This window comes from Panthera leo, chromosome C2 (genome assembly GCF_018350215.1).
Source record: "Panthera leo isolate Ple1 chromosome C2, P.leo_Ple1_pat1.1, whole genome shotgun sequence".
Taxonomy (NCBI): domain Eukaryota; kingdom Metazoa; phylum Chordata; class Mammalia; order Carnivora; family Felidae; genus Panthera; species Panthera leo.
The window spans coordinates 80,865,517-80,886,850 of NC_056687.1; the positions used below are offsets into that span (position 1 = coordinate 80,865,517).

Below are 21,334 nucleotides of genomic sequence, written 5' to 3' on the forward strand. Positions count from 1 at the left end.
CTAAATGACTGACTCAATTTTTGGATCCTATTCTCATGACTAAGCAAATGTTTGATTTGAAACCAGCCCAGTATAAATGTCTCTGTGCCTCTAACTCTGTAGCTATTCTGGATTTCAGCACTGGGGAAACCAATCTATGCACCAAAATGTCTAAATCTGGAACCAAGGTAAGTCAATGGTCATGCTGATTTTTAGCCTACCACTTTCTTTTATGTTTCCTTTCTTTTGGAATGTTTCCTCTTTTCCAATGTACCTAATGATACATCGAAAGAAATGTGGAGAAAACTTTTGCTTCTATGCCTGAAGGTAAGTATGATAGTGTTTTAAAGGTTGAGAATAGGAGAGAAGGTTAAGAAATGCTTATTATATTTTCTACTGTAGCAAAATTACCCAACAGTTTATTAAGGGTTTATCTCTATGTGTGTTACCATGTTCAGTATTGTACAGGTATATAACGTGTTAATATCATCATGATTTCTGCCTTCCAGCAACTCATATTCTATGAATTTCCACAGGAATAGGACATACTGATAAGAGGAGTACACGGAGTAGAAAACTTTTAGTGTTCAGTTAAAAGTCCGCTCTGTGAAATTTAGGCTCCATCAGTGATGTCCTAAAAGACTAATCAAGTGAATTAAATCCTATATATCCCTTTCATTCAAGCAGTTATTTTTATCCCTTTCCTGAAATAAAGTGCTTACTTACATTAGGAAAATTGCCTCTAAAATACTTGATTCACAGTTGTTGGACCAGAAATCGATCTTTTAGGCAGGGCTTTAGAAATGAGGGTATCTACCTTCATTCTATTATTTTAGCTCTTCTGCTCACCAGTGAATCTAAGGCAAAGCCATCAGTGCCTGATTTCCACAGCACTCCCCCCTCAACTTGTTACTTTGAAAAGTTTCAAACCCAATGAATCTTGAAAGAATAAGAAAGAAATGTTGAATGAATACTTCTATATCCCTTACTTATATTCTCCAGTTGTTAGCATTTTGCTAGATTTGGTCTCTCTGTCTCTTTGTACTAAACCATTTGACAATAAATAGCAGGCTTAATTCTTTTGCCCTAAGTACTTAGTCACGTTTCTCCAAAAACAAGGGTATTCTCCTGTATAAACATAATACCATCTTGTCTCCCAAACTTGTCATAAATACCAAATATTCAGACTATATTCACATTTCCCCCAGTCGCTTTCCCAAATGTGCTTCATGGCTGGCTTTTCCCCAGATACAGGATGTAATCAAGGACCATGCATTGCATTTGGTTGCCATGTTTCTTTAAACTTTTTCCTTTAGCCTCTTTTGTATGAAACAGTCACCCTACTTTTTGTTGGTGTTTGAGACATTGACATTTTTCTAAGTCCAGACCAGTTGTCTAGTACAAAGTCCTGAGATCTGGATTTACCTGATTGTTTCCTCTTGTTTAGATTCAGACTAACCATCTTTGGCCAGAAAGTTACATAGGCAACAGCAAATATTTCCCATACGTCATGTCAGGAGGCACCTGTTAACTCGTTCCATAATTGGTTAGTGCCTGATTTTTTTCCACTTGGAAAATAGAATAATCATACTTGTTATCTAAAAGATTTGGGGAGAAAAAATGAGACCGTGTCTTTAGTGCTCTGAGGTTCTTGGAAGTATGTCATGCAAATCCCATTGAAAAGAATTTGAAGTCCTTAGAGAAATCCGTGTGCCTTGATGTAAGACCATTACAACTGGACCCCCTTAGATGAATATATCCCCCGTTTTCAAAGATTTCCAGAGTAGTAATAGTGTGCTCTCTTGTATTTCTTGTAGCTGGGCTGTTCACATGGTTAACTAACTTGCTTGCTAGGCCAAAAGAGCAAGTGATCTCTTACCCTTTGTCTATTGCATTTTCCTTTCCCTCCATCTTACTAGAAGTTTAATCAGAGAGTTATGGGATTGGCAAAAACAATGCACGGTACTAAGTTTGGTTTTGTTACCTTTGGAATACGTGGCATTTTTCTTTCTATTGTATTGGATTAGTATACTACTTTTCAAGAACTAAGGGAAGGAGAGGAATTTTGTAATGATTTCTAGCGAAATCTCCTGCACTATTTCTTAGCCTTTCTATAATTTTTTTTGCCCAAGAATCTCAGCTGACTATACAGTAGATGTCATGGTCCTTATACAAATGGAAATTGAGTAGAGGTACAACATTCTCTGGGCTCTGAGATTTGGAAGGTCCCCCGCTGAAAGGAGAGTTTGGTTCTGGAGCTCAGTAAAGGCTCCATGGCAACACTGTACTTTGTTTCAGCCTTGGGATGGTTGGCTAGTCTGCTAGAGGGTAGACAGCAAGGTTGCCTTCTAGAACATCGTATATTTTCCACCTTCAATATAGATGTTAGCCAGGAAAATGTGCAGTGGGCACTAAGTGTGGGAAACATTGAACTAAGAAAAAGTGATATTAACTTTATTTCCTACAGCATAGCCCTTGCAAAGGCTCTTTTATGGTAAACAGTTGACCAAAAAACCAAAGGTAAATTGAATTAAGGCTGAATTAAGGAATATAGAATCTATTTTATTTTTTAGAGAAGTTACCTTGATTTTCCTAAAGATTTTTCCACAGGCTTTGGGAAAAGCATCTCAGCCTCAGGATCAGTCTTGTTCCCTTATTAAAAGAGTAAGTGCTGTACGTTGCACAGAACTAGCTGTGCAGGCAGGAGACCGCAAAGGGAGATAAGATAAAATGAATCACACGTAACTAACCGGGAGCTTTGCACTGCCAACCACTCCCTTGCCTGCACCTAACTTGTACCTAGCTATTGGCCTTAGGCAAGGCATTTAACTTCTTCATCTGTACCAACAGTAGCAAAAGTTTATTGGCGATTTATGAGCCAGATTACACTAAGTGCTTCATAGGCATTTTCCCATGGAACCTCAGGACAACCCTCCGCAGAGGATACTGTGATCCAGTTTTACAAATGAAGAGTCTGAGCTTTAGAGCGATGTTCAATGGCCTATCCAAGGTCACTGAGCTAGTAGCTAGTGCTGCAGTTTTGTTTTCATCTATAAACTGGGGTACCATGTGTCTCCAGCTCTGTGCTATGCTAAAATGGGAAATGGAGCTGGAAGAGAAATTTGGAAGGGGAAGAAAGGAGATGAAGCAGATGATTTAGGGGTGGGAAGGGCTCGGGAAGCTTGCAGGGAACAGGAAATACAGGAGTGGAGAGAAATACAAGAGTGGAAGAGTGGAGAGAGTAGCATGGATTAGGGTGGAAGGTAGTATCCATCAGTAGGCTACATCTAGAAGGCTCACCTGGGGTAGAAAACAATGAGGTTTTATGCCCTTTTACGAATCATTCTTGGTGTCTGCCTCTCCCTCATTCATTACACCTGATTAGTCACCAAATTCTACGTTTCTTTTGACTGTTTCCTCAATGTCCTTTATAGGGCAGTTGCCTTTTGGCTGGCCTGCCCCATCTCTCACACACCCGCGGCAACCACCTGTTTCCACGCACGAACCACTACCTTACATCTCGCACATAATCACCAAAGAGATTCCAGCATGCCGTCTGTGTCTTCTGGCTTTATTTCCTATTAATACTTCACCACATAGTCCATATGCACCGAGCTTGATGAACCACTTGTCCCTATAATGGGCCATATTCCTTTATTCCTTTGAACAGGCCATCGTTTCTTCTTTGCCCCCGGAAACCCTCTACTTATCTTTCAATCTTCACCTCAAAAATCCTCTCAAGGCTACTTGGCTCTCCACTCCTTTCATATGAAATGGTTGACATTTTCTCCTTTGAAGCCGATAGAGCAAATTAGCCACGAGGTGGCAGCGTAACTCTAGGAAATTAAGTGCTGACTCCATGACACCTGTGATTTCTTTCGCTTTACCTTCTGAACTTACATTCATCTTGGAGTGTGGAATTATAGAACAAGAGGGGACAAACTCTGTAGTCCATTTGGTCTAGTGGTTTTCAGAACCTGCTTCATGAAGCCCCAGGAGTGGCTGGGGACTCTTCTCTCCTGTTGCAAACAGAAAAGTTTTACTGCACAGCCAGGGCTTTCCATCTAGTCTGGTCCTCAGCTCTGACAAGTGTGAAGCTGGAGCCCAGAGAGCTAGCTTGCCTGAAGTCATAAGGCCGACTGGAGAGATGCAGCTCTAGAGGCCAGGTTTATCATTTCTGGTTTGTGAGGGCTGCGTGCCGCCAGGCCGTCCAAGGTCTCAGGCTTACCCCAAAGATTGTGGTAGAGACTTGGTAAGACTTTGAAGCAAACCACATTTGTGACTTGCTATCGTGTTACTTTGGAACTACCCTGTTGGCAAAAAAATAATAGTGCGGAACACAAAATATTGTCAGGTGTATGCTCTATATTCATGTAAAGTAAACGCTGTAAAGCTAAGGTCTATGTTTTATTTTTCTCTCTTTATCTTCCATGGCACCTAATGAATTTCTGCATTTGGAACTCACTCGTCTTCCTCAAACATTTATTGAAGGTTTGTCAAGCGCTGGGTCCAGGGGTCCATAGCTTAAATAAGGTTTGGACTTTGCCCCTGGAAGAAGTCTGGTAGGAGTCTGATGGGAGAGAGATGTATAAGTGGGTAATTTAGCTTCTAATGTGGTAAGTACAGTGAGTTATGGGAACAAAAAGGAGGAAGCTGTGAACTTGGGTCTGAAACTACTGGCTTCTCTTAGAGCACTCTTGTTTTGCTTCATTTTAAGCCTTCAGAAAGTTCTCATTCCTACAGTTGACAACTACAATTGTCTGCCAGAAGGTAAATGTTGTGAGGTGAGATAGAACTATACTTTTACCCCTCAAAATTGAAGACAAAGGGATTTCTACAGCGGGCAATGTGTTCTTGATTTTTATTTTATTTTATTTTTTTTACAAGTAAAGCCCCCAGCTCCTCAGTTCTTCTCTTTGTTCGCTCCATCCTTCAGATTACTTTCTATGAAGACAAAAATTTCCAAGGCCGCCACTATGACTGTGACTGCGACTGCGCAGATTTCCACATGTACCTGAGTCGCTGCAACTCCATCAGAGTGGAAGGAGGCACTTGGGCTGTGTACGAGAGGCCCAACTTCGCCGGGTACATGTATATCTTACCCCGGGGCGAGTACCCTGAATACCAGCACTGGATGGGCCTCAACGACCGCCTCAGCTCCTGCAGGGCTGTTCATCTGGTGAGCCTGGGCCCCCTTGCACTCTCTCTCGCTTGCTGGCCTGCTCTGGCTCTCTCCATCTCTCTTTCCCTACCCCCCCACCTTTTTTTTTTTTTTTTTTTACACATTTTCTTACAGTTTTCCTACCCCTTAATGGGGTGTTTTCTCTTGTTGGCTGCTGAGGCTCACATAAAACCTTAGGTCAGTCTGTCACAAGACTGAATCCGCTCATTATTTCCAGAGCACTCTCTCTGCCTCCTGAGCACGTTAAGGCCTTAAGTTTTTCTTACTGAACATCAGCTGTTTTCACAGTACCCAAAAAAGGAGAGGAGATCAGATCATCTAACTTCCACGATTGGGGGTTCTGAACCAAACTGTTCTCTGAGTTCTTGACCCATCAGTGATTTCCATAACTGTTGTTATTTCCTCCTGTGTCGTTTTTTTTCAGTCTGGTGGAGGCCAGTATAAGATTCAGATCTTCGAGAAAGGAGATTTTAATGGTCAGATGTATGAAACCACTGAAGATTGCCCTTCCATTATGGAACAGTTTCACATGCGGGAGGTCCACTCCAGTAAGGTGCTGGAGGGTGCCTGGATTTTCTATGAGCTACCCAACTATCGTGGCAGGCAGTACCTCCTGGACAAGAAGGAGTACCGGAAGCCCATCGATTGGGGCGCAGCTTCCCCAGCTGTGCAGTCTTTCCGCCGCATTGTGGAGTAATGACAGGGATGGGGCCACAAGCTGCTTCCTGGGGGCCACCTGCTGGCTGGCCTTGTCATCCAAATAGGCATCCTTAATAAAAACAATTGGCATGCATTCCACTGTTGATTGTAATGCCTCTTCTTAGACACTCTCAGGGACCTGCAAAATAGTGCCCACCACAGAGGGCAGCGACACAAAGCAACTCATCCTTCAGATTGCCAATCTGGGACGTTGTGCCAGACAAAATGGGATTGCATTAGAAGTTAGAAAATCAGACTGCCACGTGGTGGTTCTCCTTGCTTAAGTTTTATGTTGATTCAACAGGTACAGTAATCATAGCTACTACTTTTTGGGTGCCTTCATTATTCCATTTTCTCTTTTACAACAGCCCTGTAGGAGAGGTGGTTTATTTGCATTTTACAAATAAGAATGGAGAGGCTTAGAGAAACTAGAAGCTTGCCCAAGTTCACCAGCTGGTGACCAAATCAGAGTTTGGTCCAGGATATTGATGTTTCCACGGCTCCTAGTCTTTCCCTTCATTTCCAACTCATTCATTCAACACATGCTGGCCTGGGGTCTGTATTCATAATGGAAGTACAAGACCTTGAGGAATCTAAGAGGTGGAAAGGGCAGGGTCCCCTGAAGGTCTTATGGAGGAGACAGAATACCTATCAAGAATGGACATTGAGGGGTGCTAGGTGGCTAAGTCAGCTGAGCATCTGACTTTGGCTCAGGTCATGATCTTATAGTTCATGGGTTCAAGCCCCACAATGGGCTCACTGCTATCAGCATGGAGCCCAGTTAGAATCCTCTGTCCCTCTCTCTCTCAAAAATAAATATTAAGAAAAAAAAAAAAAGAGAACCGACAATGAAAACAGCCATCACTAGAAAATGGTGGAGTCATGAGTCACCTGAAGGCTCTTGCTTCAGATTCAGGGGTTCCTGGATCAGCTACTTCTCAACTTCAAGTTCAGTCTTTCTGTAAAAAGAAATATAATTTGTCCCAACTACAATAGTTGAAATGGAGTTTTATTGAGTTTTACTCACTTAGAGTAACCCCTGAGATTGTATCTGTTTAATCTTGAGGAAGAGAATGTTTAAGGAAACCCAGCGTCACTAGGGATACTTCATGAGCATCTGAGTGAACCTGGGGAGGCTCTGGACGTGCCTAACTTTAAAAGGGAGGGTAGGGGCCCATGTCTCCTGGGAGCCTTCCCAGAAAAGGCCAAGTTAGAAGTGCTGACGATGCTGCCTTTGTGTGCACTTCAGTCTATACACTAGTGGGTACCGCATAGTGTTCCCCCAAAGATTTTTATTCATTTTGTTAACCTCCCGTGGCTTTGGTCACTTTCTCAGTTTCAAGTGAGGGACTTTGAGAAGTTTCAGTAAGGGAGGGAGACAAGATGAACCATAGAGGGTGAAGGGGAGGCCACCCACTGAGGCACAAAGAGCTCTGGACCCGGTCACCCACCATGAAGCGAACTTGCTCTATTTCCAAAATGAGGGAGTTGGACCAAATGCTAGCTCAAGTCCCACTGAACATAAACATCCTGATTCTTTAGAGATCAGGAGGAGGATGCAGAAAGGCTAGCTGATGACCAAAGACCACCGACTCTTACTTTCAGCGGCCCAGTTTCTGGAAATGACCTCTGAGATCTTGCCCCTCCTTTTCTGCGGAGGAAACTGAGGCTGTGGTAACAGTGCATGAGGGCCAGCTTCTGCTTTCATGTCAACCACTGCCATGTTCCAGTCCCTGGTGAGTCGGTCACGGTCTGTTCAAAACAACCAGGAAAGCAGTTCTGGCAGCAGGATAGGAAAACAAGTGTCAGGATGACTTACCCCAGTCTCAGAGAAATAGAAGATGGCTTTTGACAGAGAAAACAGAATTATTGTTTGGGAATGTTAGACGCCTCTTGGCTCATGCCCTGATCCAGAAAGGGATTGCCACCATTCTCCCCAGCTGCACACACATCAATCAGCTTGCACTTAAGAATTTGACTAGCAGTTGATATTTGAGGTCAAAAACACTTTATGTCTTTATCAATCCATCCCAGTTCTGCTAGAACATTCTGCTGTTACAGCACAAGCCAGAGTCCCACCTGTCAAGCACACCCAGAGTAGCACCCAGGTTGTTATTTAGAATTATTATCTCCCTCTAGCTTTTATTGTTTTGTCTCTGTGAAACAGGGGATCTCAAGAAAATAGGGCAAGGGCGTATTTAGACCATTTTAGGGCTGTTTCCATCCCTAGCATTCCTCTAAGTCTTTGAATATCTCCCAAAGATAGAACCCACTTCCTCAAAATGTAGCATCAGGGGCTCCTATTTTAGGACTCCAGGGTAAGGCTTCCAGATTGAACATGGGATGGTGTTAGTAAATCGCAAGTATTGGGGTACAACTAACTATAAATACAGCATAAATATATCCCAAGTATTGCATGGGACGTAGTTATACTAAAAAAGTATCTGTCATTGGTCTAAAATTCAAATTTAAGTGTGCATCCTGTATTTGTCTTTGCTAGATCAGTCAACCCAATACTTGAAGGGCAAGTTACACCTGAGTGACATGGGACAAAGAGCACAGGGCTCAGGTTCTGGTAATTGCAGACATGTGTCCCATGGCAGGGCATTTAAGTACAATTTTTCAGAAGACACTGTGAACTGACAAAATGTGTCTGCAGCCAGATTTAGCCTATGGACCACCAGTACCTGATCTTGGCTTGTTGGAAAGCTCCGAATATCAGAAAACGTTGCTTACATAGAGTCAAAATCTGCTTCCTATAACTCTGAACCTGTGATCCCAGTTCTGCTTTCCGTCTAGTTCTCCATTCCCAAGATAGCCCTTTAGGTATTTAAAGATCCCTCCTGTCTGTCTCCACACTCTCATTTCTAGGCAGAATATCTCCTGTTCCTTCCATTGCTTCTCTCTTGGTGTGGCTGGGCCCCAGACTCTTCATTCTGGTGCTTCTCTTCTGTGCTGGTTGCAGATTATCTTTTCCCTGCTGTCCAGCCGTAACCTGACTGGACCACATCTGGAGGACTGTGCGCAGTTCTCTCACCCTCCTTCCTCACATATGCCCTGTTCTTGATCACACTCAGCTCTCCTTGTGCTCTCCCACTGGCCCCAATATGGGCCAGGCCACACTTTTCTAAGAACTTCCAGCTCAAGTGCTAGAGAGTTCCCTTCCTCCCTGAAGAGTTAGAGAGAAATGGATTCAAATCCTACCACTTCCACACATGAGCTCTAAGTCACATTATCCAATATATAACCTCAACATCCTTTATTTTGAGGGAGGGAGAGAGAACACATGTAGGGGGGAGGAGAAGAGGGAGGAGGAGGAGGAGGATGGGGAGGGGGGAGAGAGAGAGCGAACGAGCAAGAGAGAATCCTAAGCAGGCTCCATGAGATCTCACAACCATGAGATCATGACCTGAGCTGAAATCAACAGACGCTTAACCAACTGAGCTTACCCAGGCCCCCCTCAACTTTCTTTTCTGTAGCACAAAGGTAACACCTGCTGTGCGAGCATTAAAACAAGATAATGTGTTAAAAACACATAGCATGCATGGCCATTTCTCATGTTTGCAATAGTTGTGGTCTATAAAGACTTGAACACTGGATAGCAGATACTTGAACTATCGTTCCTGGAGGAAACACAGGGTTAGGTGCGTGTGAACTTCTGGTCACAACATTTTTGTCAGCTGATCAATACATAACTTTTTAAAATGTGTGTTTCAGTTTAAAGACACCTTATTTAATGTATATTGTTGACTCATTGACATTGAACTCACTACCAGGCCAGGCCTGAATAGTGATTAACATATTTTCTCTGTAAGGCATATTACAACTTTCTTAGGAAAGCTTTCTTGGGAACACTAAACAGCACTTCAGCACTACATTTGGGGTCGTTTTATGTAGCCAAATCACTAATCAAAAGCAAAACGATGCCCAAAACACAGCACAAATAGAGTGCAACCGAACCAGACCAAACTCTTGTTTACAGTATAAGAGCTGAAATCAGAAGGCAGAGCATTCTTTTGACCTCAGCTGGGAACGTGAGCATTGGGCGACTCAAATTTTTTGCTGCTCGGCTCATGTCCTTGAATGACCTCAAATGCACCGTAAGTAGTGATTTTGGAATCACAAGTCAATCTTAGGGAGTGGGCAAACTCATAAATACGGAACTTGTACTTTATCACTATGGTTGACATGTTAGTACCATTTTCCTAGCATTTAAGTACCTCTGTTATCAAACTGTTTGGGTTTTGCTTTTTGTTTGTTTGTTTAGCTTTTTTATGCCTCCTTCCATCCCCCAGTTGTTTTCCGAAAAGCATCTCTGTATTTTTGGCAGATGCTTCATGGTTGGGAAGACATATCAGCATTATCCAACCCATCCTACCACCTTGAAAAAGAGCTACATTTCCAGAGGAGGCTGGCCTCCCCTTCGCTCCCTCATGGGCCTCTCTCCTGGTTCTAGTTCTCACCGGTTTCCAAGGGGCAGCAGGGTTGTCCCTAGAATTCACGCAAATCCCCCTCTTTTCTAACTTTAACCTAGTCTCCCTTATTTGGAGTCTCTCAGGTGACAGGGGACAGTGAATCGTCAAGCTCTCCTTCCAGCCCTCTGGCTGACCAGCCTGTGGTCCACACAGGAGAGACGCATCTCTTGTGGGTGTGGCTTCAATGCAAGGCAAACCTCTCTGTCCAGATAGACACCACCCACCTCTACCTCCTCACTCAGGCCTCACACTTCAAAACCAGGGACTCTAAGAACTGGAGGGGCTGGGGGCTTTCCTATAGGCAACAACTTGGTAAGGTGGGGCTTACTCACCCCAGTTTACAGACTGGGAACCAGGGCTCAGCGAGGCTAAACAAGTGGTCCAAGGTCACTGGTTCCAGAGCTCTGGCTCTTTCCACGACACTGTGTGGCCTCTGCTGCTCAGTCTTCATGAGACCGAACCACGGTACCTTGCCAGGCATGGCATGCTGGGCTATTTTCCCTTAAATGGCTTTATGGAGATAGAATCCCCATGCCATACTATTCACCTATTTAAATGTACAGCCCTATGGGTTTTAGTACATTCACAGATACGTGCAACCATCACCTCAGAAAGAAACCCCATACCTTTAGGGATGACCTCATCTCCCCATTTTCCACCAATCACTAATCTACTTTCTGTATCCATGTATTTACTTATTATGTAATAATTCACTTATATAAGTCACTTATATCTATATATTACTTATATATCAGTATTTGTGTATATATATACATACACACACATATATATATATATATACACTTATTTTAGGCATTTCACATAAATGAAATCATATATTATGTGGTCTTTTGTGACTGGCTTCTTTCATTTAGCAAAATGTTTTCAAGGATCATCCATGGAGTAGCATTCCTTATGGCCAAATAATCGTCCATTGTATGGATATTTCACATTTTGTTTACCCGTTAGTCAGTTGATGGACATTTGAGTTGTTTTTACTTTTTGACTATTACAAATAATATTGCTGTAAACATTTATGTACAAGTTTGAATGTGGACATATATGTTCCTTTTTCTTGAGTATATACATATATACCTAGGAGTACAATTTCTGGGAGCATGAGCTATTTCTTCTTAAGTGCCGGCAGCATGTGGGGCCTTGAAGCAACACAGACCTAGTTTCAATTCTGATTCTCCGATTTTCTGGTTCTGGTATTTCAGGCAAGCACACCTCTCTTAGTCTGAGCCTTTTCATATGTAAAATAGAGACATGATTAGACCCACTTTCCAGTGGTTTTGTTGGCATTGGATGAGGTAATTCGAATTCTTAGCCCTGTGAACAACCTACAGGAGCAGGTACTTAACAAAGGCAGCTATTTAAAAATCTCCCAGAGATGGAATCCCTGTAGAAGGTGGGATTCTTCTTCTTAAGAAGAGTTGGTGGTACAAAGTTGGGGGAACCAGTGGGCTGGTGGTATCTCCAGCCCCTCCCTGCTTTAGTGATCAATGACTTAGATGCCTGTGGGTTAGTCTGAGGTCCTGTTGGGCCAGCAGGTAGAGGAGAGGTGAGAGAGTGGGCAGTGACAGCGGTAGGAGTCAGGGGCAAGCAGAATGCTCCGTGCCTCTGAGGGCAGCAGCTACGCGCACAGAAAAGGGAAGTTCATCTCCCGCCCTTCATTTCTGCCAGGCCTTGTGCTGTCCCCCCGCCGGTCTTCTCTTATCTCTGCTAACCGATCTCATTTCCTTTCCCTTTGGTGAAATGGTTTCTCATTTCCCCGGCACCAGTGTGGCCCTTTGTGAGTCAGCGACCGTAGGGGCTCAGCACCCTGGTTGAGTGGTTCTGGAATTGATTAGCTCTGGGGGAAATCCTGCCAGCGCTTTGCCTCTTGGGAGCATAGCAGGCAGAGATTTGTTCCCATTGTTCACGCCCCACCTCCCTGAACAGGCCACATTAGCCTGATCACTGAACCGTGGGGCCAGACAATGGCGGGCCTGGCTGTAGTGCTGACCCCCACAGTTTCTCAGAACACGCTGGTGGTGTCCCTGAGCCCACGGTAACCTGGGTGATTCTGACTAGGCCGGTCATCCAGGGTCGGGTACTCAGGACCGAACGAGGAATCTCTAGACTGTTCCTGCAAGCAGGAAGAGGGAAAAGGAGGCTGCCTGTATGTAGGTTGATTATAAACCAGAAGTAAAAATATCCCAACCAGAAGTAAGCTTTGGGGACCTCCTCCAAAGGCCAGGGGTCCTTGCCATTGTGAGTCACATCGTCACACCAGGCTGCCTGGGACTTAGCCACTCAGTAGCAGCTCACATTGGCACATCCTGTTTCAGAGTTTACAAAACTCTTCAACATACTTCATTTGATCCTCACCATGCTTAGGTGAGACAAGGAAGATTACTGTTTTTCCATTTTGCATAGGAGTAAACAGAGTCACTGAAAGGCCACGTGACTTCAATGGGGATTACAGGCTTCCTAGACCTTCCACAGCCAAGAACGGCCCTTTGGTGTAACAGACGCTCATGCCAAAAGTCATCCCCATGGCATGACAATTTTTAAAAAGCCATTTCTCTCATTTGTATCACAAGTACAAGGAATACTTTCCAAGGAAGTGGCTCCTATGATTTCATGCAGTTTAGTGAAATACCAGACTGGGGACATCTGTGAGTCCACATTGGAAAAATGAAGGAAAGGCATTGTGTTTATATGTTTTCTATACTATCTTTTACCCTTCTGCCCTCCGTTTTTCTGGTTTTCAGTTAGACCCCGCCATAGTGAAAATACACTTACGGCAAATCTGCCAAACAAAATGGAGGTGTGATGGCATATCCTTCAGGTATACTCCCTTATAAGCAAATGCAATCCATGAAAAATTTCAGATTTGCAGAATGAGTAAATTGGGGGGAAATATTTATTTAAAAGTATTTATTAAAAAATGACTACCTATGGTAGTCCATAGAGTTCCATAGGTACTCTAAAAACACACGTTTAAAATTTCAACAAAAACTCAACATTCATAGAAGGTTTACTATTAAAGAGTTGTGTGGGGGGCGCCTGGCTGGCTCAGTGGGAAGAGCATGTGACTCTTGATCTTAGGGTCATGAGTTCAAGCCCCACGTTGGGTGTAGAGATTACTAAACAACCAAACAAACAAACTTAAAAAAGAAAGAGTTGTGTGTTAAGTGGGAGAGGATTTATTGGGTAGTAGAAGTTGAGGCATGCCCAGACTCATCAAAGGAGACACTCTCAGCCTGTGACATTCTCATACTGTTCTTGGTCCTGGAAGGATGATCCTTTCCTTGCCTTGGGCCTGCACTTAGGAGAATCCTACATCTCACAGACTCAAAAATACAAAAATGCTTTCTGCTGAAATCTGTCTCTGTCTGTCTCTGGTTTGGTAACCAGTTGAGTGAAGGGTAATTACAGGAGAGGATCACATGGGTTGAAATGAACCCTGCAGACCAGGGAAGAGGGAGAAAATCATAGCCTCTGCCCTGGGAAACCAAGGAAAGATGGTCTGAATGATTTACTTACTTACTTATTCGGGGGGTTAACTTTCAGGTATAATTTACAAAGTATAAAACTCCCCGTTTTTTAAGCGTGTGGTTTGAGGAGTTTTGACAAATGTATCCAGTTCTGTAACCACCAAGACAACCAGCACAGAGAACATTTTCATCACCCAAATTCCCTTCTGTCCCTTTGTAGGTAACCCCCTTGCACTGTCCCACTCTGGCAACCATTGATCTGCCTTCTCTGCCTGTAGCCTGCATTTTCCAGAAGGTCATCCGTGTGGAATCACGCAGCCTGCAGCCTTCTGGTGTCTGGCTTCTCTCACCGAACATAATGCTTTTGATGCTTTAGGAACGGCTTCTTACACCTTGTTGCGTATATTCATGGTTTAGTCTCATGACTGAGTAGTATTCTATTGTCTGGATATAGCACACTTTGTTTTACCATTTACCAGTGGAAAGCGACTGGGTTGTTTCCAGAAGGCCTGCTTTGTTCATAATTGCTTCAAATTATGGAAGGTGGGTATCTAGCCAGAGAAATTTCCACAGGATAACTATGTTCTTTCCCCTCTCCCTGTTCAGGTGATGCAGTTTGGGGAGGTGTTTAGAACTGCCTAGAAATCCTGAGTCGGCAAAAGGACACTCAGGGAGGGGCTCACGCCTGCCTAGGCTTCCTGGGGACCTTGATTGTGTCAGTGCCTCTCCGGAGTTCAGAGGGTCTAGTCCAGCTGGTATCCAGCCGTGGCCTGAGCCAGCAGGTCTGAGGCTCACCGCTGGTGGGCTGACCCAGGGGAGGGCTCACCTCCTTTAGCCTCTGGGATGCAGGGGTGATGCTTGGGAAGAGGTTTCAAGGCGCTGGCTGGGAATGCAGGCCGGCTACGGGAATAGTTTAATTTATAGTTTCTAAGTGTTTAGATATCTGGCGTATATGCCTCCATTTTTGTACCTTCCTCCAGGCCTAACAAAGGTTGTCAAAGGCAGACTCCTGGTTGTAACTGGGGTGGGCACTGGGAGCTTCTTCCTGCACTCCTATAAGCAAATGACTGCATTGCAACCAGTGGCCCTCTAGTGGCTCTGTAGCTAAAAGCACCTGCTTTGCTCCCAGAGGGTAGCTTCTGTGCTGGGAGAATCTTACCTCATTATTCCATCTGGTTCCCTGAGTGACAGCAGCTGTCAGGCCAGGAGAAAACAATCTGTGCTTGGCAGTCCTTCTCAGTGTCCCCAGTCTACAACCTCACCCACCCACCCCCATGGCAGCTGTTTCTGTCTTAGTCCCCTCAACTCCCTACTCCCCCTGCCCCCTCCACTCAACGCCCTGGTCTCTACAGAAACCTCCACCTGAGACTGAGTGGGGACTAGAAGGACCAGAGGGCCAGCGTGTACTCAGCTTCCACCCTGCTCCCAGCACACTTTCTGTCTCAGAAATATCAGGGTTCCCTGACACCTTGGGCTGGGTCCTCTTCTCTTCCATTTCTCGGATGGATACAATTTCTTCTCTCGGATTCTCCCATTCATGTCCCCTAAGCCCGAGAACCAAGCTACCGTCCTGTCCTCACCCCCTCTTCTCGCATATCCGCTTGGATTTGGTAGCCAATCTACCCTCCAGACATTGCTCAAAGACTTCCTTCCACCTGCCTGCTCGTGCCTCTGCCCGAGTCCTTGAGGGATCCTTCCCTGGGACCCTCAGCCTTCTCTTCCACCTCTCACCCATCAGCACCGCTGCTCCCAGTGTATTCTCTCTAAAACCACACTTGTGATTGTGTCGCCTCCTCGATTTAAACCCTTCTAATTAATCTTTCAGGTTCCGGGTGTTCTCTAGGACCATGACACATGTCCCTGGTGATAGAGTATAATGTGCCAACGGCCTCAGTGCACGTTGTGCGGTGTGTGCAGTCATCCAGCCGATGGAGGGGCTCCGGTGCAGCTGGAAAAAGGGGTAACTTCTTTTCAATTGGCACAAAGCCTTATCTCTTCTCCCCCACATCCCTCCTCCTATATACCCCTCCCCCCCCTTAATATATTACATTCCTGGTGAATTGCTGGTATTTCTTCAAAGGTGCCATACTGTGTGGCCTGTCGGGAATAACACTCCCTGTCTCTTCGCCTAGGAGTCTTCTCATCCTTTACAGGCGCGATGTCCCCTCAGGGGAGTCTTCTCTGGCATCTCCCCCTTCAGTATGGGGACGTGGCACTCTTCCGTGTTCCTGTAACCCTCCACCCTCTTGCCCCTCAGCCCTAGCATCCTGGGTCATAGTTACCCACCCATGTTTGCCTTCCTCTCTAGACTGAATCCTCGAGGTCAAGGACTGTATCTCGTCCATTTGTCTCTAGGGTAGGTGTCTGTGGTTACATGGGCATTTATCACGCACCAACTATGTGTGGGAGCTTTGAGTCTGTTGCCAGTATTGGTGGGCTAGGACATGTGAGAAAGAGTTCTCTTGAAGATCTAAGTTGGAGTATAACTTAAGAATCACAGCAGAGATCTTCAAAGTCACCTCAGTCTCCCATCCTGTTTTGCTGTACCTTGATCAAAAGCACAAAGGCTCTTATGTTAAGAAATGAGTTAATAAACAGGAGTGGATTGCTCAACCACGGAATCCAAGAAGAGTCAAGTCCCAGGGACAAATGTTGGGTGAGAAGGTAAATATGCCCAAACGCTGTCCCCAGAACAGGAAGCGTGGACAGTATGTTCAGATGTCACCATCTCAAGGTGAAAGAAGCAGGTAGGTGGGTGGATTCCTCAGCCGGCAGACTGAGTCCAGGTTTTTCAGATAAATAAACATTTTTTAAAAAGTTTATTTTTGAGAGAGAGAGACAGAGCTTGCGCAGAGAAGCGGGGAGGAACAGAGAGAGAGGGAGATGCAGAATCCGAAGCAGGTTCCAGGCTCTGAGCTGTCAGCACAGAGCCCCACGTGGGGCTCAAACCCACAAACCGTGAGATCGTGAGCTGAGCAGAAGTCAGACGCTTAACCGACTGAGTCACCCGGGCGCCCCAGATAAACTTCTGATTCTGACTTGGCTTCTAAATAACGTGACTGCCATTGGCCATGATGGCTCAAGGGTGTGGTTTCTGGGGTCAGCACTGTCAATTACTGACCTGGATGGGCCCGTCTTCACTGTGTGCACAGACGCCAGGCTCTGGGCTTGCAAGTCTAAAGACTAGATCCTAGTCTGGGACAACCTTACCAAAGCAAGGAAAGATACTCTGTGAAAATCTGGGGTCACAGTCAGCAGCCCCAGGAGAGGACATGTCACTGTAACTATGTAGCTACTAATGAGATTTAAATTTATTTATTATTTATTTAAAGACAGGCAGGCTTCTGGGCTGGGTGACCAATGCAGGCTCTGGGGCTAGAGGACACAGGTTCAAATTCTGGCAATGTACTTCATCTTTCTGTGCCTCAATTTGCTCATTTGCTAAACGGGAGCAGTGAAACTGCTTACCCATCCAGTGCCATTTTCTCCACACCTCAAGCTCATCCCATCCTCGAAACAATCCTCAGCCAGACATACTGGGAAGTTATGGGTGAGGAAAATGAAGCTGAAGAGAGGCGAGGTAACTGGCCCACAGTCACAGGGCCACAAGTGACAGAGCCCAGATTCAAACCTGGCCTGCCTGGTCTCTTTCAGCTTCACTCGCTTCCTTCACACACGCAAGACATCCAGGCTCCCCTCTCCAGTTCTGTGCCACCACAGCCTGGGGCCCTGGACCTCCACCCTCCACTGTTCCTGCTGCTTTGACTGGGCACTAACCCACCACCACTCCGGCAAAGTCCTCGCCACCCAAGGGAGGTCCCCAAGGGCAGCCAGGCTGAGCAGGTCTCCTCAAATGTTTCCATCAGGTCGTGGAGTTGGGACACGTGTGGGCTTATTTCTGGTGGATGCCGGTTCGTTTTCCTCCTGTAGAAACACTGGCATAGACTTCTCTGTTTCTAAACAAAAAGGCCGATATGTTAATAAACTTAAATAGTATTTAAAAAAAATCATCTAAGGCGATGGCAGCAGGAGGTACAATGTCCCCAGGGTGTTACTAGCAATTTGGCATTTCCATTTCCGATGGGAACGTTAATGGCACTCTAGAAGCAGTGTTATTATGATTAAGACATTGTAACTGTAGGAACTTGGACACGTGAACTTCAACACAGGAACGAATGCAAATATCTCGCCAGAGCTAGTTGTGTACCCAAGTTTCTGTTCGCTGCCCTTTGCAACTGAAGTTCTAATCTCATTACCAGGAACACCTAGAAGTTTCCTAGGATCACAGACTATTTGAGCTCCTGGGGACGTGGGACCATCTAGTAGTCCACTGTCCCATCTCAGATGGGAAAACTATTGGCCAGAAAGGATACATGACTTGCCCAAGACCACAAAGGTCATTGGGGGCAAAGCCAGGATAGGAGCCGGGTCTCTCTGCTCCCAGACTGGTGCTCGCTCTCTCATACCATGCTGCTTCTGTGTGCCCATCTTCGAGCCTCAGTTTCCCCCCCTAAAATTGTGTCTTAGCCACGCAGGCAGCTCTAACAAATGATTACAGTCTGGGTGACTTGAACAGCATTTATTTCTGTTCTGAGGGTTGGACGTTCAAGATCCAGGTTTCTGGTGAGAACCCACCTCTGGTATGCAGATGGCCATCTACCTGTTACCTTCCTGCTGCAGAGAACAGAGGAGAGGAAGTCTCTAATCCTACCCAGGAGGGCTCCACCCTCAGGACCCAGTCAATTCCCAAAGTCCCTCCCACCACAATGCCATCACACTGAAGATTAGGCTTCAACATATGAATTTAGGGGGAGGAGGGGGCGGGGAGGGAACATAAACATTCAGCCTACTGTGAATGGGAATGAAAAAGGATTCCTAGATTTCAGGGTGGTGAGGACGGAAGCGGGGAGTTCATGTGAGTTGCTTTGCAAGCTTCAGGGAAGGCAGCACAGTAGGGTGGAAAGAGCATGTGTTTTAGAGATAGGCCTGGGGGGGAGTCCTTGCTGCCACCTGCTTATCTAAGCCCCTACATCTCTACAAAATGGGATTGATGGAGCTCTTGAGCAAATGGCTAAGAAAGAATGCTTGAGATGGCTTTGGTGCAAAAAGGCGATTTTATTAAAGCACAGGGACAGGACCCATGGGCAGAAAGAGCCGCGCTGGGGTTGTGAAGAGTGATTGATTACATATTTTTTAGGTTTGTGGAGGGAGAGGGAGAGGGATAAAGTTTCTAATTCAGAAGCAAGGCCTTCAGGACCTTGAGGGGCTATTGTTAAGGTTACTTTTGGTCTTTAATAAGACAAAAATAGGAAGGAAGTAAGGCAGCCATGAGTTGCTTGAGAAAGGTCACACCCAGCATGTTTCAGGTGTCTATCAGGGGGCTGCAAGCTGTAAGGAGATTTAATTCAAGCTACATTTCTCTTGCCTTTATTTCCCTCATCAGGGCGATCCCATCTCCTGCCTAAAGTTATTATGGAGGGGCGCCTGGATGGCTCAGTCGGTTGAGCGTCAGACTTCAGCTCCGGTCATGATCTGCAGGTTCATAGGTCTGAGCCCCACGGGGCCGCTTTGGATCCTGTCTGCCTCTCTCTGCCCCTATCCCACTTGCATGCAGTCTCTCTCTCAAAAATAAACATAAAAAAATAAAGTTATTATGGAACTTACATGAGATTTTTTATTATTATGAAATTTATTGTCAAATTGGTTTCCATACAACACCCAGTGCTCATCCCAACAGGTGCCCTCAATACCCATCACCCACCCACCCCTCCCTCCCACCCCCCATAAACCCTCAGTTTGTTCTCAGTTTTTAGGAGTCTCATGTTTTGGCTCCCTCTCTAACCATTTTTTAATGTAAAATTCTGATTCTCTGTCAAAACACTGAACACTAAATTCTCTGTCTTTCCTATGCTGGCCACCTTTTTTTTTTTTTTTTTTAATTTTTTTTTAACGTTTATTTATTTTTGAGACAGAGACAGAGCACGAACAGGGGAGGGTCGGAGAGGGAGACACAGAATCCAAAGCGGGCTCCAGGCTCCGAGCTGTCAGCCCAGAGCCCGACGCGGGGCTCGAACCCACGAACCGTGAGATCATGCCCTGAGCTGAAGTCGGACGCTCAACCGACTGAGCCACCCAGGCGCCCCGCTGGCCACCTTTTGAAGGGATCGCTGAAACTGGACATTTGGAAATATTGCCAGAACTGGAAGAATGTTTGTTGTAAGAGGAATTGGTTCAGATCAAACACGTAGGGTTTCTAAGGGTGCCTACCATTTCCCAAGGTGTCACTGAAAACAGCTTAGTGGAGAACAGGCAGAAATGACTTCCCATGAGGTTGACAAAATGTCATGGGCTGGCTGGCAGAATGACAGCCTGTGGCTTCAGTGTTCAATGCAAGTGGGCTGTGCTATTTATGGGAGCCTTATTTGTTTATGTGAGGAAACACTCACACTTGGCCATGTTTACCACCAGGAAGGACTGGCCCCACAGGGATGCCATGCAAAGGGGGAGCAGGGACTGCTAATCCCCCTCTTCACCCTTTTCTCCTCCACTACAACGGAGTACAGTATCAGTATGAGACTCTTGACCAGATCTTACATTTTTTTCAACCTGTTTTTAGACCCAAGGTGTCCTGCTTTCCTATTCTTATGCTTTTCTCGTTTCTTTTTAAAGGTAGTACAGGTAAACCTGTACTGTGGCTCAGTCGGCTGAGTGTCCAACTTCGGCTTAGGTCGTGATCTCATGGTTCGTGAGTTCGAGCCCCGCGTCGGGCTCTGTGCTGATGGCTCGGAGCCTGGAGCCTGTTTCGGATTCTGTCTCTCCCCTCTCTCTCTGCTCGTCCCCCACTCGTGCTCTGTCTCACCCTCTCTCAAAAATAAACATTCAAAAAAAATTAAAAAAAAAAGGTAGTACACCTGTGCAAAACCCACACTCAGTGGAGTGGGTTTCAGTCTCTTTGTCCCTCTCCAACCTTGACGCCCTCCCCGGCCCCACCAGCAGGCAGCCAGCAATGTCACACTCCCGTGTAACACTTCAGGGATATTCTTTTCCTTCTGTTCACTTACTCAATAAATACTTATTGAGGGGCGCCTGGGTGACTCAGTCGGTTAAGCGTCCAGCACTTGGTTTTAGCTCAGGTCGTGATCTCATAGTTTCATGGGTTTGAGCCTCTTGTCAGGCTCTGCACTGACAGTGGGGAGCCTGCTTGCAATTCTCGGTCTCCCTCTCTCTCTCTGCCCCTCCCCAACTCGTGCTGTCTCGCTCAAAATAAATAAATAAATAACTTAAAAAAAATACTTATTGGGGCGCCTGGGTGGCTTTGTCTGTTAAGCGTCCGACTTCGGCTCAGGTCACGATCTCACGGTCCGTGAGTTCGAGCCCCGCGTCAGGCTCTGTGCTGACAGCTCGGAGCCTGGAGCCTGTTTCGGATTCTGTGTCTCCCTCTCTCTCTGCTCCTCCCCTGTTCATGCTCTGTCTCTCTCTGTCTCAAAAATAAATAAACGTTAAAAAAAATTAAA

At 45.6% G+C, this 21,334-nt stretch overlaps 1 protein-coding gene across 1 annotated transcript; it reads left to right on the plus strand.

Moving 5' to 3' along the window:
- The first annotated feature begins 35 nt into the window (after nt 1-35).
- Nucleotides 36-5,959, plus strand: CRYGS (crystallin gamma S). The gene is made up of 3 exons (XM_042954893.1): nt 36-167; nt 4,916-5,158; nt 5,586-5,959. Exons 1-3 carry the CDS (start codon nt 36-38, stop codon nt 5,856-5,858), a joined length of 648 nt encoding a protein of 215 aa, XP_042810827.1. The 3' UTR covers nt 5,859-5,959.
- Nucleotides 5,960-21,334: the final 15,375 nt, after the last annotated feature.

Excerpts from the sequence above, each read along its gene's own strand:
- CRYGS (XM_042954893.1), top strand. The coding sequence starts at position 36 with ATGACTAAGCAAATGTTTGATTTGAAACCAGCCCAGTATAAATGTCTC. Across the intron at positions 168-4,915 it reads TGTCTAAATCTGGAACCAAG|ATTACTTTCTATGAAGACAA; the intron begins GTAAGTCAATGG and ends TCCATCCTTCAG. Across the intron at positions 5,159-5,585 it reads CCTGCAGGGCTGTTCATCTG|TCTGGTGGAGGCCAGTATAA; the intron begins GTGAGCCTGGGC and ends GTTTTTTTTCAG.